General features: G+C 54.4%; 1 protein-coding gene across 1 annotated transcript in view; it reads left to right on the plus strand.

The window, feature by feature from the left end:
- WNK2 (WNK lysine deficient protein kinase 2) overlaps nucleotides 1-6475 on the plus strand; it is a gene marked incomplete at its 5' end in the record, with an annotated part of 77082 nt that extends 70607 nt beyond the window's left edge. Inside the window, 2 exons of the mRNA XM_081104016.1 lie at nucleotides 3633-3744; nucleotides 6274-6475. Of these exons, the coding sequence (XP_080960142.1) occupies nucleotides 3633-3744; nucleotides 6274-6299 (138 nt within the window). The 3' untranslated portion in view covers nucleotides 6300-6475. The remainder of the gene's footprint in view (nucleotides 1-3632; nucleotides 3745-6273) is intronic.
- Between the last annotated feature and the right edge of the window lie 10574 nt (nucleotides 6476-17049).

Raw genomic sequence — 17049 nt, forward strand, 5'->3', positions numbered from 1 at the left:
AATCTGTATGTTGCTCCTTTGGAGATAATAAATGTTTTTTCTTCTGGTTTCTAATAGTTCAATTTTCAGAGGATTTATTATATGGTGCCCAAGAATATAAATTTTTATCCTGCTTAGACTTCAGAGGGCTTCATGACTCCAGGGCTTGATTTCTTTTTTTTCTTTTTTTTTTCTCTATAATTGTTTTTTATTTTTATTTTTTTTATTTTTTTATTGCTAAAAGTATTACAAAGGGTATTACATATGTGTCCTTTTTTTCCCCCCACCCTTGACAATCCCCTGGCCTCCCCTACCCCCCAGTGTCTTATGTCCATTGGTTATGCTTATATGCATGCATACAAGTCCTTTAGTTGATCTCTTACCCCCCTCCCTCCTGCCCCCCAACCCTCCCCGGCCTTCCCGCTGTAGTTTGACAATCTGTTTGAGGCAGCTCTGCCGCTGTATCTATTATTGTTCAAAAGTTTATAATGGTCTCTATTATCCATGAATGAGTGAGATCATGTGGTATTTTTCCTTCATTGACTGGCTTATTTCACTTAGCATAATGCTCTCCAGTTCCGTCCATGCCGTTGCAAATGGTAAGAGTTCCTTCTTTTTTACAGCAGCATAGTATTCCATCGTGTAGATGTACCACAGTTTTCTAATCCACTCATCTACTGATGGGCATTTAGGCTGTTTCCAGATCTTAGCTATGGTGAATTGTGCTGCTATGAACATAAGGGCTTGATTTCTTGATCAAATTTTATTTCCCCCATTATCTGTTCCCATACTGCTCCTGCTGCACTTGCCTCTCATCCTAAGACTCCAGTCCACTTGTAATTGTTTTGTTGTGTTTTTTTTTTGAGAGGAAAGGAGAGGGGGAGAGAGAAGGAGAAACATTGGTATGAGAGCAAAACATCAATTGGCTACATCGTGCACTGGCCCTACTGGAGATCGAACCCACAACCAGGGCATGTACCCTGACCGGGAATTGAACCGGAAACCTTTTGGTGCATGGAAGGATGCCCAACCAGCTGAGCCACACTCTATCCTTGATCTCTTACATCTTTTGTCTCTTGATACTTTATTCTGGATATTTTTACAGTCTCCAGTTCTGTGTCCAAATTCTCAGTCTTCTTTCTCCTCCACTTCGTATTTTATAGTTTCCGTTTTCTGTTTCACCTAGCATTACCTTGTCTTTTCTTGTGACTTTTGTAAAATGCGTGGGGGATAGTATATTTGAAAATTTATCTGTAAAAAGAATATGAAGCCTTAGAAGTAGGTTCTTTATTGTTTTTGTTTGCCTTTGGGCATTCTTTCTGGCTATCTTGTGTAAAGTTCCTGATCAAGGAACTTTACTACTTAAAAGTTGAAATAACTCTTTATTGTTGACTTAATTGTGTTCTTTGTCTATCCTTCACCATGTACAGTGGACCCTTGGACAGTGCCAGGGCTGAGGGTGCCAACCCCCATGCCGCTGAAGATCCATGTATGACTGTCATCAGCCTCTGCATATGGGTCCCCACTGCGCGGGAACAGCAGCTGGCCTTGAGCAGCAGAGGCTTGGCCTGCTCAGTCACTGAGATGTGGGTTTTTCTGCTAGTCTGTGGCTTGTCTCTGTTTTCTTATTGTAAATATGTCTCTCTTCTCCGCGTCCAGCATGGCTAGAGAGCAGCCCGGTTCCTGAGTAGGGGCAGCTGGGGATTGGGAAAATGAAAGAAAGAGACAGACACAGAGATGGAAGAAAAAAAGCTGGGGCCGGGTGGGACCACTGTCCTCTGATGATGAGACAGGGACAGGGACCCCGAGCCAATACAGCGTGTTTATTTTATACAGCAAAAAAACAGGAAGTTTTTCTAAAAGTCAAGACAAAGGAGATTATGTGCATTCTTGGGTATTCATTCCTGGTGCTCGGCTGGATTTAAATAACAAAACCCACCCCCTGGCACCTGGCTTTTGGCAAAGTGTGTTTCCAGGACATGGCTTTGCCAGTGCCACTGGCTGCAGCTGACAATAATTAAAGAAAGGCCCATGTGCCTTCCCAGGCGCTCTCTACATCTTATGGTGAAAGTGAATGGCAGGCCTTTTAATTTTGTTTATCAAATTATTTATGTTCAGGAATATTTTTGTCCTATTTAAGGAATCTTATCTCTTCCAAGACCAGGAGACATTCTCCCGTGTCCGCTGTTGCAGCCAGCCTGTGAGCACCTCGGATTAGCTCTGTGTGTGATGTGATGTGGGCTCAGGTCCCCACGCACAGCTCCAGGCGTACAGTATGTTCCTTGTTCAGCAGCAGCTGTGCAGGCCCATGTTCTGAAGTCGTTGTCTTGTTCCACGGAGCCATTCTTTTATCCATGTGGCAATGCTACTCCCTCCGAATCACTGTGGCTTCATAGTAAGTTTCCTATCTGATTGTGTAAGACCTCCAGCATTGATCTTCTTCAAGAAGTTCTTGATTTTTCTAGGTTCTTAATATCTCCATGTATGTTTTAGAAACAGCCCGTCAATTTCTACAGAATTGCCTGCTGGGATTTTAACTGGGATTGTATTGGGGTTTTGGGTTTTTTTTTGTTTAACTGGGTGAGATTTGACATAGTAGCAGTTTTGAGTGTTCCTATGAACCTGACATATCTGTTCATTTATGTCTTTTTTATTTTCTCTCAGCAAAGTTTTGTAGGGTTCAGTGTAAAGTTGTTATACATATTTCAGTAAATGCATCCCTAGGGAGTAGATGGTTTGGAATGCCCGTTGTAAATTGTATTGTTTTAAAATTTCATTCTGCGGGTGTATGTTAGCAGAGAAATGCAGCTGAGTTCTGTATCTTGTAACCTGCAGTCTTGCTAACTTTGCTTGTTAGTTCTAGAAATTGTTCACTCTTCGGGGTTTTCTCCATACACAATCTTGTCATCTGTGAATAAAGCTGGTTCTGCTTTTTCTCCGTCTGTGCCTCCACTCCTTCCCTTGCCTCGGCTGGGCCTCCCCACGCCTGTGGGCTGGAGCCGCGGGCCTGGGGGAAGAGCTCTGGGAGAGCGAGAGCGCCCGCGGCTGTCCCTCCGGTGCTCCCGCGCACACCCCGGAGTGGGTGAGGTTTTACCTTTTCTAGTTGCTGGATTCGATCTGCTAACACTGTTAGGGGATTTGAAGTTCGTTGGCCTCTGTTCTTGCTGCAGCTCCTGAGGTTTCCGCATCAGAGCCTGCCGGCCTCCCGACCTCCCTGTTCACTGCCCGCCGCCCCCGCACTTCTGCTCTGGGGTGTGGGGAGCAGGGGGCTGCCCTGCCATTGGCTCGCACTCTGGGCACTGCCCCTCACAGCTCCTGGGCTCTGTCACCCTGTCCGGCACTGACCAGTCAAATAGGAGGCCTTGGGTTGGGGTGCGTGGTCTCTCGCGATGCCCTCAGAGGTCTGGCCTCCGCAGCGGCTCTGGCCTGTGAATGGTGGGGGTTTGGCCCAGAGGTGCCCGGGCTGCAGATTGGAGAGTGCGGAAAGGCGGGCCTCTGCTTCCTGCCCCTCACTGTCACTCTGGTGTCTGGTGTCAGGAGGCGCCCATGGCAGGTCTTGGGACACTGTCCCCTGAGGATGGGGACACTGCAGGACCCCGGCCGCTGGAGGCCGGCTGATCCAGCCACATGTGCCTCCCCTTCTTGTCTTGTAGATGAACACACCTCGAGCAGCAGTGGGGACACCATGTTTGGCCCTGGCGTCCGGCCCTCTACCCACCACGGTCATTCCTGGAACTGCCCTGGCCCTGCCCGTGCCCATGCCAGGTACTGCCCTCTCTGGCCTCTCTGCCCCACCCTGTGCATGGCCTCTGGGCCAGTACAGAAGCCCGCTTCCAGCTCCTGTGTCCTGGGGTCCCTGGGCCACCCAGGCTGGCAGCCAGAGCTCTACCTGGGGGCCGGGTGTGGGCACAGCTGGGGGGCCCATGCTTCCTGAGTTCCTGTGGCCACCTGTGGTCAGCATGCCAGGCCCCAGGCCGTGGATCCTGTAGCTCTGTCTAGCCACTTGCCAGACGGAACGTGTTGAACTGAATGCCCATAGGAGTCGGGCTGTGGTTTGGCCTGCTGCTCCTGCCCTACCTGCCCGAGGTGCCCAGGGAAGGGCCTGCTGCTGACCCCACTTACCCCCAAGGTTCCCATAGGCCACACTCACCGTCTTGCATCCACTTTCTGTACTTGAATCGAAGCTTAGCACGTTGTAATCGCCCTGCAGGATTACAGTGCCTGGGACTCCAGCTTTCCTGTTCACTGATGGAAAGAGATGTGTAAAATCATGTATTGGAAAAGGAGTATTTCATTGACAACAGGCTTGTGTGTTGATACCTTATTTCCCATTTTAAGTTGCAGAGAGAGATCAGTGGTTTACAAATCGGAAGCTGCAGTCTGACCTTTAGGTGCTGTAAGTGGTCATTTTTTAAAATTGAACTAGTGACCTTGACTATGAAGAGTTGCAGATGGTGGGGAGCCCTGCTTCCTGCGTGTAGGAGGCCTCTCGGGCTCCACGTCCCTGGGCGCAAACATGGGCACACCCACAGCTGCAGGCGGGCACTGCCCGGCGCCAGGGTGCGTGGTCCCGGCTGTGCGTTTGTCTCAGTGAGGAATGTTAGCAGCTGTGTTTGGCTGTGTGGAAGCTGCTGGAAAGTGCTAGGTGAGCCGACAAGCCCTCGGGCCCACAGCCAGGCAGGACTGCTGTGAGCTGGGAGGTGAGGGTGTCTGCTCCTGGGAGCTGCCTCCTTCCTGCAGACACAGCACCCCCTTGGCTCGGCGCCCCTCCTCCTGCTGGCCTCCTTCTTTCCCCAGGCCTGGGGCTGCCTGTGCCAGCCTCTATGGCCGGCTCTACCCCTGCATATCCCCTCCCCCACCCCTGGAGCCCCAGGCTGCTCTCCAGATTCCATGGCTGCCCAGCAAGGGGCAGTGGGACTGGCCCAGGGCGGCAGGAGCCTGGCGGGAGCTGGAGGCCCTGCCCCTCACTGGCCACTGCTCGGGAGGCCCTGGGGGCTGCGCAGCTGTGACTGCAGACACCGTGTCCTGGGACCTCGCCAGCACGGCTCACTTGCTTTGGTGTCTGACTTACTCCGTCAGTTCAGTGAGGATGGACTTGTGGGGAGGTTGTGCAGCATCTTCTGCCGGCTGCGCGCGCGGCTTCTTTCTCCGCGAGGGGCCCCTCGTCTCTTGTTGAGTTTTGTGTCTGGAAGCCCCACCCGCGCCCTGCAGCCCACTGCACCCTCGGGAGTGTTGGCGCTCGGCCTTGTCCACGCAGGGCCAGTGGCACAGAATCCCCAGGAGACTGTATATGAAGGAGAAAAATAAACATTTTTGTTGGAAAATAGTGTGAAACCACATTTTTCTTACTCTGTGTCCACATAAAAGCTGAAGCAGCGAGCCTCACAGGGAGGACAGGAGGCGGCAGCCGGGTGGGCGGGCGGCAGGGGCGCCGTCGCCCGTGGAGTCAGTCTCGGGAGACGTGAGTGGGGTCCTGTGGACTCGGGCCTCTGCTCCGCCCGCGGGTGCGCCTGGGCCCCGAGGAGGGCGGCCTCCTCACTCTCCACCACTCTGAGCCTGAGCTGCGTGCCGATCCGGGGGCTCTGTCCACGGACTGCGTGAGCCTCATGGTCAACCAAACGGGGTTCCCACCCCTGTCCACAGGGGCTTTTCCAGGAAAGCTGGGTTGGCGGGCCCTGCAGGGGGAGGGCCAGACCTAGCCTTGTGAGAGGAGGGTTGGGGCTGAGCCACCCACGGTCATGGAAGTGCCTCTGTTGTACGGTAGGCACAGGGCCAGGTGCCGGCTGGGTTTGGGAAGGGTCCTGCTCCTGACCGGCCCCCTTTTGCTCCCCCCTCCCCCGCCCTGTGGGACTCAGCATGTGTTTCTGGCCTCTCGCTCCGTGGCCTGGGCCCTGCACTCACAAGCTGGGGTCACAGTGCCTTCTGTCCACCGGCGAGGCGGCCACCCCCTCTGCAGGCCTCACTCCCACTCCCGCTGCCCTGCAGTCGGGTCTGGGGCCTCTGCTCCGGAGTGGGGACCCCCGGCTGCCTTGGGTGCCTCCGCTCACTGCTGGCCTTGGGCCGAGGCCGGGCAGCTCGTGGAGGCTGTGCCGCGGGAGCCGGAGGCAGCTCTCCCCCTGCCCGCCCGGGGGTGGGGGCCTGGGGGTCCTGGCCGGTTCGGGGAGCTGCTTAGTGTGTGGGCGGCCGGCGGGCGTAGGGCAGGCATAGGGCAGGCCTCCCAGGAACGGAGCCCCACTCCCCAGGCCCGGGCGGCCAGTCGGGCCTGTAATGAGCTGTGGTGGTTTTGTTTTCTAGATTCTGAGAGTGAGAAGCCCAGCTGAGCCCAGGCAGGCTGACCCGACCCCGACGCCAGGCCCAGGTCGTCTCATGCAGAGAAGGCGAGTGCGCCTCGTGTCCGCTCACACTGTTTTGTAATCACTTTCTAAGCATTTTTTTTATTCACAATTGGAAACACAAATGTAATGCAAGAATAAAGAATATTTTGGGGGAAAAAGGACTTTGGTTTTTCAAACTCTCCTTTTCAGTGGCTCCCAGAGGAGCAGACGGCCTGAGACGGCAGCGGGGTGGGGGTGGAGGGGTGCTGGAAAGCTCGGGGACCACAGGGCAGTCTGGGTGCCCTTGGCCGAGGGTTCTGGGTGGTGATGAGCTTTGCAGTGTCCGGGGCGCTGCAGTGCCCTGGTCACCCCCAGCGGCAGCCGGAGAGGTTAGAGGGGTGACATGGCCACACGCCTTGGAGAAGCAGCCTCAGTCCTGGGTGGCAGGGGGCCTGGCCCTTTCCAGGTGTCTCCCCCTCGGGCCCAGGGCATGCCCATTCTTTCCGGGTCCCTGGAGGCGGAGCAGCGGGGCCTACCTCAGGTGATGGCGCGGGCCTGCAGGACTCCGACCTCTGCGCGCTTCGCTCCATCCATTCCGCCAGCCTTGGCTCTCCTGCTCCGGACACCTGGCGTGTGCCCCCCCCCCCCACACACACTGGCACGAGCATCCCAGCGGCCTGAAACGCTCTTCGTCCTGAGTCCACAGTGCAGGTCTGCTGTCCCCCATGGCCCTGGGGCACGCTGTGAACGGGGGCAGCCTGCGTGTCGTCCCACAGGGTCGTGTGGAACCCAGCCTGGCCCAGACCGCTCATGCTGGGGCCAGGCCAGGGCCTGGGCAGGACGCGGGCTCCGTGCTGGGGTGGGAACTGCATCCTTGTTTTCCCTGATTTCCGGGTAGCAACTGAGGGCTTGCTTGGGAGGAATGGGGGGTCGGGATATCAGCACCTGGGGTGTCGCCGCTGGAGCCCCAGGTGCTGTGAACCATGTTGCAGCCGTGGCAGGTGTCCCCAGACGTCACTGACGCTCCTCACAAAACGCCAGCCCTGGGCCGCGCTCCTGTCCAGCCGCCGGTGAAAGGTGAGTGGGTGGCCTCCTGCCTCCCGCAGCCCCCCAGGCTCACGGGCGCCGCGGGCTGCCCACCCGCCTCTCACCAGTGGACCTGCCGTCTGCGCCTGGGCCTGCTCTGCCCTGTGATAAGCAGAGGCGCACGGCGCAGCGGCCGGGACACGTCCTGGGTTTTCACTCTGGTTTGTTCTCCCGTCATCTGGGACTCATGTTACTGGGTTTCTCTCCGTTTACCTTTATTTAATTCATTCCTTTTAAGCAAGTAACATACAGGTGCTAATGGTAAAACTTGGTACGATAGTAGCTAATGGTAAATGGGGGGATAATACAGGAGCTGATGGTAAAAGCTGCGTGGGCAGAGGGACCCGTCACACCCCACCCCATGGAGAGCGTGCCCGGCAGCCCCCGTGCAGCCAGTCTGCCCCCACACTGGGAGCATTGGCTCGTCCCGCAAACGGGCGTGGCCTCTGGAAGCTCCGCACTGCAGGTTGATCCGCCCAGGCCAGGCCACGCCAGCGACGGGACGGCCAGGCCACCACCCGGGGCCGTGGATCCTGCACACCCAGCCTCCAAAGCCCCCAGGTAAGCCCAGCCCCTGGTGGTTTTCATCAAGGGTGTCTGAAGGCAGAGACGGGGGTGGGGTGGGGGGAGAGCAGGGGGGCGGTGAGCTGAATGGTGAGCTGTGCAAGCCTCAGCGTTTTCCTTCGTCTCATTCATTCAGTTTCTGATGTTGCCTTGTCTGGTGCCTTCACCACTGGACCAGGTTGAAGAACCAAGATTCTGCAAAATATCTCATAATTGTGCATCTTTGAAGCAAAAGGCAGACATTGAGGTTGTGTTATCATTGCCGCTATGTGAGCCGTCGTTTTATGCTTTGCTGGCTGCATGGTTCTGTCCTCTCAGCAAAGTTAGCTTTAAGCATTTCTCCTGGGACTGGCTTTATAGGCAGGTCTGCGAACATGGCTCACATTGTTCATAAACTTTGACCATAAGTGACTAACATATTTTCTTAAGTTCTGACTAAGCTATGTCACAGCCAAAGCAATGAAAACACTAAGCCCAGACGACATGGCTCAGTGGTTGAGTGTCAACCTTTGAACCAGGAGGTCACAGTTCAATTCCCGGTCAGGGTGCATCTGGGGGTTAAACTACCTGATTTAAAAGTGTACTATGAAGCCACAGTGATAAAGATTGTGTGCTAATGGCATTAAGATAGCTTAGTAAATCAATGGGCCACAATAACATTTGGACACCTGATTTTCAACAAAAGCACAAAGGCAATTCAGTTACGAGAGGATCTTTTCAACAGATGGTTTGGAACAATTGGCTGTCCCTGTGTAAAGTCTAAAACTGACCCGTACTTCTCCTTCTATAACAATCAAGTCAACATGGGCATCGGCCCAAGTATCTAATCTAATAAAAGACAAACATGCAAATTGACTGTACCTTGGCTACACCTTAAGCCACACCCACCAGCCAATCAGAGCAACTATATGCAAATTAACCCAACCAAGATGGCGGCCGGCAACCACGGAGCTGTAGCAAGTAGGAGGCTTGGTTGCTCCAGTGATGGAGGAAGCCAAGCTTCCCGCCTGCCGCAGCCGGCTCTGAGCTCAACTCAAGGCAACAAAGTTTCAATTATAGAAGGTAAATAAACCCCAGATACCTGCTTTCAGCCGGCTGTGGCCACAGAGCTGGGTGAGCAGGAGGCTTGGGTTGCCCCTGGTGATGGAAGAAGCCAAGCTTTCTGCCTGCCCTGGCCTGCTCTGAGCTCCACTCAAGGCTACAAAGTTCAATTATAGAAGGTAAATAAATCTCAGAATAAAAAGAAAAAAGAAAAAAAGGAGAGGCTGGAAGCTTCTGTTGCCGGGGGGCTTGGCCAGCCTGAAAACAGTCATCAGCCCCTCACCCAGGCTGTCCAAACCTCCATGGGGTGAGGGTCCCCACTGCGGGGGGGCTTGACCAGCCTGCAAACACCCATCAGCCTCTCACCCAGGCTGGCCAGGAACCCCAGTGGGGGCCCCCATCCTGAAGGGGGTGTGACCAGCCTGCAAACACCCATCAGCCCCTTACCCAGGCTGGCCAGGCACCCCAGCGGGACCCCCACCCTGATCCAGGACACCCTTCAGGGCAAACCAGCCGGCCCCCACCCATGCACTCAGCCTCTATCCTATATAATAAAAGGGTAATATGCAAACTGACCCTAATAACAGAACAACTGGGAATGACTGGTCACTATGACACACACTGACCACCAGGAGGCAGATGCTCAATGCAGGAGCTGCCCCCTGGTGGTCAGTGCACTCCCACAGGGGGAGCTCTGCTCAGCCACAAGCCAGGCTGATGGCTGCCAGTACAGCGGTGGTGGTGGGAGCCTCTCCCGCCTCTTCAGCAGTGCTAAGGATGTCTGACTGCAGCTTAGGCCTGCTCCCCGCTGGCAAGTGGACATCCCCCGAGGGCTCCCGGGCTGCCAGAGGGATGTCTGACTGCCGTCTTAGGCCCAATCCCCCGGGGAGCAGGCCTAAGCCAGAAGGTGGTCATCCCCCGAGGGGTCCCAGACTGTGAGAGGGCACAGGCCGGACTGAGGGACTTCCCTCCCCCTCCCTCCCCCCTGCTGAGTGCACAAATTTTTGTGTGCCGGGCCTCAAGTAAAACATAAAAGTGTAAAAATTTTAGAAAAAATTAAAAGGTCTTTATGACCTTGAGCTAGGCAAAGATCTAGATACAATACCAAAAGCACAATACATTTTAAAAAGTACCCTCATGAATCAGAGTTCATCAAAATTAAGTACTTCTGTTCAAAATACACTGTTAATAGAATTAAGAGACAAGCCACAGACCGATACCTGATAAAGAACTTGTATCCAGGCATAAAAAATTCTAAAACTGCCATAACAAGAACATAAACCAATTCTCAAAAATGAGCCAAGGATTTAAAGAGATACTTCACCAAAGAGAAGATATGAATGGCAAAGAAGCAATGCAAAGCCCTCGCTGTCATTAGCCATCACAAGCACATGGATGTAACAGCAGAGACGGCCGCGCTCCCGGACAGGCGGAGTGAGGAGCACCAGGCGCAGGTGCTGGGAGGTGTGCGGGGCCACCTCCTGCTGCTGGTGGGAGTGCCACATGGTTCCAGTCCTTTGGGAAACCATGTGGCAGTGTCTTAAGGGGTTAACTGTGTGTTCGCCCTGTGGCCCAGCTTTCCCACTCCTGGCTGTTCACCTAGGACAGTGGTCAGCAAACTGCGGCCCCTTGAGTGTGGCTCTTCCACAAAATGCCACGTGCGGGCGCGCACGTACAGTGCAATTGAAACTTCGTGGCTACACTCAAGGGGCCAAAGAGCCGCATGTGGCTCGCGAGCCGCAGTTTGCCGACCACTGACCTAGGAAAATGAAGGCTGTCCACGCCGAGGCTGCATGTGAGCATCACAGCAGCTTTAGCAGAGTCGGGCACTGAGGAGGAGCTGGACCCCAGCCATCCATCGAAGGCAGCAGTGGACACCTCGCGCTCTGCCCTCACATTGATGGTCAGTGACGGGGAAGAATGTATCCAACAAAATGGATAAATCTCAAGTGTGTGCCAAGTGAAGACACACAACCAAACAGGAGTACCCGCCCGTCTATGTGATCATATGTGATGATGTTACTTGGTGCGGAGGGCCTCGTCCTCTCCTGCTGCTCATGGGAGTGGAATTTTTGTGAAATCCCAAGAAAAAGAGTTTCTGAGACTCGCACAGGAGGATGAGTAATTTTTATTTGTGTGGAATCAAATCCATGAGTTTCCAAGGTCCCCTCTCCCTCAGTCCCGCCATAGAAGAAGCGTAGCTGGGACTTGAGTAGAGCTCCAATCAGAGCCAGAGTCCAGCTTCCTTTCCATGTTGGAGTCGAGCCCAGTCTAGCAGGAGGCTGCTTAGCTTGTGTTTCCCACTCTAGTCCATCGGTCCATTGCATGTGGCCATACAGGTGAACCCAAGAGAGCCAAGAGCCACGCGAGCAACAAGAGAGGCAACAAGCAAGAGTTCCTTTGTTGAGGGGATTATTAGTCATGCATTTCCCTGTGCATGTAGTGGCCACGCCCATTCTGGCTAATGACCTCTGCTCCCAGGTGTGATGGAGAGGCACCTTCCCTAGCCCCGCCAGCTTCACCAAACACGCATCTGTCTCCCCTTTGTTGGCCTCTTTCTCCCGTGCTCTGTGGGGAGTGCAAAATTGCAGCTTCTTGGTGAAGTGGCACAAATGACGTGCCTATAATGTGTGCCTTCTCTTTGCTCCTTTCCTGTCTTATATAATAAAAGTATAATATAGAAATTGACTGCACAGCAGAATGACCAGTTGGTGGGGGGTGAGGTTGGCAAGCAGGCAGTGCCAGGCCATCCAAGGCGCATGCCAGCAGAGGGAGGGGACTGCGATTGGGGGGCTGCAGCAACCAGTGACTGCTGAGGGGTGATGGGGGGGTGGCAGGACCGGCCGGCCCCTGATCAGCCCACCTGGTCACCTCCCGCAGAGGGAGGCCATACTGCAGCTTAGGCCCGCCCCCCCTCCACCCCGGGAAGCAGGCCTAAGCTATTAGTTGGACATCCCCTGAGGGCTCCCAGACTGTGAGAGGGTGCAGGCAGGGCTGAGGGACCACCTACCCCCCGCCCCCAGTGCACGAATTTTCATGCACCTGCCTTCTAGTTATTAACACGTTAAGTCACCGGTGACTGACACTATACTTTCCATCCAGAAGACAAAACAGGCTGGGCACTTAACGTGTTAATAACTAGCTAATTACAGCAGTATAAATGAAGCAGTGTGAACTTATTTATAGTATTGGGAAGACAGCCAGCAGTTGCCTAGGGAGAGGTCGGAGACTGCAGAAGGAAGTCCTGGAGGTGAATGATGAGTCTGCTCTCTTGGTGGTGATGTCACCAATATATCCGTACAGTTGACCTTTGAACATCATGGGGGTTGAAAATCTGTATAACTTTTGACTCCCCAAAACTTAACTACTGGAAGTCTTATAACTTAAACAGCTGATTAACACACATTTTCTGTTATTTTTATAATAAAGTAAAGCTAGAGAACAGAAAATGTTATTAAAAGTCAGAAGGAAAAAAAAGTCAGAAGGAAAAAAAAATTTGTAGTATGTACTGTGAATATTTATTGAAAAAAATTTGCATATAAGTGGACCTTTGCATTTCAAGCCCATGTTGTTCGAGGGTCAGCTGTGTGAAGGCTTACCACACTGTTCACCTTTAATAAGCATGGGCGTTGTGTGCCAGCTACACTCCATCAGCCACCACCCTCCCTGCCCGTCCCCTTTTTAGGGGAGCCCAGCTCCTCACTCTGGTGCAAGGCCCACCTGGCCCCTCCACACTGTCCTCGTCATGGCGCCTCAGCTCTGCACAGAGCACTGGTCATTCTGCTGTCATGTTGTTTCTGCCCCGGCCTCCTGTCTTCCCACAATAGAATGCATGTCTCATCGCAACAGGCCTGCTGTGAGCCCCCGGGTGCTCAGTGGCTCCTGGTTGGGCGAATGAATCATTCAGGCAGGTGCACAGGGGAGTGCGCCTGGCCAGAGCAGGGAAGGCCCCAGTGCACGGTGGGCCCAGGCATGGCTGTTCCTGCCCTGTTCAGAAGTCATGAAGGAGACCATACCCTGGCTGTTGTGGGCAGAGGGGAGGGGCTCACAGAGGCACCATCTGCTTGGTGATGGCTCTGTGCCAGGCCTGCACGTAGTCTCCATTATATGTGGAAATATAAAGTAAGCGAGGGAACAGGTTACCTTGCTCAGCCTCCATTATGTGGGGAAACTACAGCATGGCACATAAGATGTGACAAGGGAGGGGATGGAGATCTGAACCCCGAGCCCCTGATACATGGCTTTCCCATTTCTTGGTCTGCATCAGAGTCAAGTTTTCAAAGCATCGATCTCATATGTACCTTTCAGCAAGTTGCAGTATTTTTGTCGTCCACTGGCTGGGGCTGTGTCAAGGCTGGTGCCTGTGCCCCCACATCACCCTAAGCTCCAGCAGGGGGCACCATGCCCAGTGGGCCTGTGCTGCTGGCAGGAGAAGCCTGGGTGGCCGTGCAGACACATGGTCTGAACTGGCAACTATGAAATCAGGGCTGGCCTGGAGCCTCTATGGCCAACATTCTCTTTCTGGTCAACTGGGCAAAGAGAAGTGACAAATCCCAGGAGGCTGCCATCGCTCCCAGGGGAGTAGAGAGGTGCCACTCCACCCACCCAGGCCCTTCCTCTGAAGCCTTGAACATCTACCGGCTGGCTGTTAGCTTTACCTGAGCCCTGTGCTCCCGGAATTAGCAGCAGTTATACATCTCGTCCCCCACTGTGTCCACCCTGTCCCTTGCCACAGGTGAGACTCACTGTCCAGACCACAAGACTCCCGGGAACCACCTGTGTCCCTCGGCAAAGCCACCCCAACTTTGCTGAACCTGCTAACGAGGAGACAGACCCTCAGGATTCATTCCCCTCTCAGGATGGATTCAGACCCCCTGCCCCTTCTGTGAGGTCTGATCAAATAATTGAATCAACACCCCTTCCCTGGCAACTGACCTTTACACCACTTCACAACAGACATTCCCTTTTGCTCAGCACTTGCTAAGACCACATTCCACCTCCTAAGACCATTATCTTTGCCCTCAGGACCTGCCCAGAGAATTCTCTGCCCAGAAAATCCTGTCTAGAGTCCTTTAAAACCTCAGACTCCCTACCCCTGGGGCCTGGCACCATCTTGGGGCTCAGCCCATCTGGTTTTCCAGATGACCTCATCTACACTAATAAAAGGGAAACATGCAAATTGACCACCCCTCCGCTACGCCCACCAGCCAATCTGGGTGAGTATGCAAAATAACCCAACAAAGATGGTGGCGGCCATGGAGCTGGAGTGAGCAGGAGGCTTGGGTTGCCTGCCCTGGCCTCAGCTCAAGGAGGGGCTGGGGGCCTGGGCTCGGCTCCAGGAGGGGCTGGGGGCCTGGGTCACTGGAGGGCATGACCAGCCTGAAAACAGCCCTCAGCCCCTCACCCAGGCTGGCCAGGCACCCCAGGAGGACCCCCACCCAGAAGGGGCTGTGGCCAGCCTGAAAACAGCCCTGAGCCTCTCACCGAGGCCGGCCACACCCCCATGGGGTGAGGGTCCCCGCTGGGGGACATGACCAGCCTGCAAACAGCCATCAGCCCCTCACCCACGCTGGCCACACCCACCCAGCAGGGAACCTCACCCCATGGGAGTGTGGTTGGCCTGAAAATCACCACAGGCCCCTTGCCCAAGCCGCCCCATGCTTCAGGGGAACCCCCCACCCTGATCTGGGACACCCTTCAAGGCAAACCAGCCAGCCCCCACCCATGTACCAGGCCTCTATCTATACTAATAAAAGGGAAATATGCTAATTAGACTGGGAGACCTTCCAGGAGACCTTCTGGACGTTCTCCTGGACAAAGCCATGGTGGTGGGGCCGAGGTAGACATGGTTAGAGGCCAAGAGGGTAGGGAAGTTGTGGGTGATCAGGCGGTGGGGGGGGGGGGGCGTTGGGGGTGATAAGGCTGGCGGGGGGGGCCAGTTGGGGGTGAGCAGGCCATCAGTGGGGTCAGTTGGGGGTAATCAGGACTGCAGGGGGGGCGCAATTTGGAGTGAGCAGGCCAGCAGGAAGGCAGTTGGGGGTGAGCAGGCCAGTGGGGAGGGAAGGAGGGGGCAAGCAGGCCAGCAGGGGTGGCAGTTGGGGGTGAGCAGGCCAGCAGGGGGGGCAATTGGGGGCAAGCACACTGGCATGGGGGGCAGTTGGGGGTGTTCAGGCTGATAGGGGGGCATTTGGGGGCGAGCAGGCCAGCAGTGGGGGGTAATTGGGGGCGAGCAGGCTGTCAGGCAGAGTGGTTAGGGGCAATCAGGCAGGCTGGCAGGTGAGCAGTTAGGAGCCAGCAATCCCGGATTGTGAGAGGGATGTCTGACTGCTGGCTTAGGCCTGATCCCTGTAAACCGGCAGTTGGACATCCTTCGAGAGGTCCCAGATTGGAAAGGGTGGAGGCTGGACCGTGGGACACCCCTCCCCTCCCCCATGCATGAATTTCATGCACCGGGCCACTAGTAAATTTATAATTCTTTTCCCCTTTGGCCTCATGTGTTCCTTCTTTGGAGACCTTAACACCTTCCTCCTGTCAAAGTTAAAAATATAACATGTTATTTCACCAGCAAAAATAAGTTTATTCAGAAATGTCAGAGGAATTACAATTCAGGACATGCAAGCTATGGCAAACCATAATCCAAGTCCTTGTTTGCCTAGGAGAACGAAGGAGAGAAACATTGCTTTATAGACAAAAAGGGGGACATTTGGGGGGGCTGTTGTAAACAAAATGTCCATTGGAAGAAACTGGGAGTTCCAAGTGTAGTGACTTCCCATATAGTCATAGCAGGTTCTTATTGGCTGAGTCTGTTGCTGGGCAAGGAGAAAAGCTTCCTCCAGCTAGAGTAGTAAAGTAGGCAGTTGTGACATTTTCGGGTAGTTTTTCCTGTTGGAGTCTGCAAGGGGCAGTGAGTGGTGGTATGTGAGAGCTCCGCCCAGGGTTCCCCACTCGATTTTAAATGAGGTTTCCTTCATTCAGATTCACACTCCCCTCAGGCTACACACAGGCTCTCCCCCCTCTCCCTCCTCTCATGACAGACCCAGACTCCCTTCCCCCTCCTCCTGTCACACTTGGTTAGCTGAGATTGAACTGCTTGTCCCCTGAAACCAGCGAAGCACAGAGAAGAATGTTTGCTGTGATTTGGACTGAGACTTCCCCAGAGTGAAAACCACCCATAGTTTTCTCCAGTAGCGTCTGCTGCATTATGCTAAACTGACAATGTTGTTAATTAATGAAACCACTGCCAGCCCTTGAGGTTCGGGACGATGACAGAATCCCAGAGGGAGGGACTAGAAAGCCGAGTGGCCAGTGGACGGGGTCTGCTTCTGTTGCTGGGCCCACCGATGGGCAGCAAGGACGGCAGCATGGCAGCCGCCAAGAGCACGTGCAGACTTCTTTATACCTGAGCTCAGGTGCTGAGGCCTCCAGACCCAGGACTCCCCCTTTGGAATGCATCTTTCAAAGGGAAACTTGTTATCGTGGAAACGGGGGGGGGGGGGGGGGGTGCTGGCAAGGCCTGAGTGTATTCTGAGTTTGGCACGGACCAGCCACTCACCAACAGGTCGGGGCCTGGCGTCCAGGTCAGGCCAGCAGGGGGTGCGCACGGAGGACAGCCAGTCATGGGCACGTGGTGACAGCACTTCTGTGAAGTCTTATTGGGCCAAAGCCAGCACCTGAATGAGTCTGACCTACCTGGCCTCCCTCCCTCCGGAGGCCCACAGAGGGAGCATCCTCACTAAACTTTTTCTCTAAAATATGTTCACTTTGGTACAAAACTGCTTCTAGACAGCAGACTGCATACATGCTGCAGTATCCCCTTTACCTCAAAATTCATGCAAAACTATAGAGTATAATAATAAAATACAAAGTCACATTCAACATCAAAACACATGTGGAGACTGGGTTGTGAGGAGCACTGGAAGGTGGAGAGCAGGATCTGTGGGACACAGCAGGAGGCAGGTCACTACCAAGGTGCCCAGGCTTCCAGGTGGAGGGGCCTGGGGCTGGGCTGGGCAAAGGGACCACAGTGCCGAGGGACGACCCCTTCCCATGTCGTTTCCTTTGGGGC

Source organism: Myotis nattereri (assembly GCF_964212035.1).
Source record: "Myotis nattereri genome assembly, chromosome: 12".
Lineage (NCBI taxonomy): Eukaryota > Metazoa > Chordata > Mammalia > Chiroptera > Vespertilionidae > Myotis > Myotis nattereri.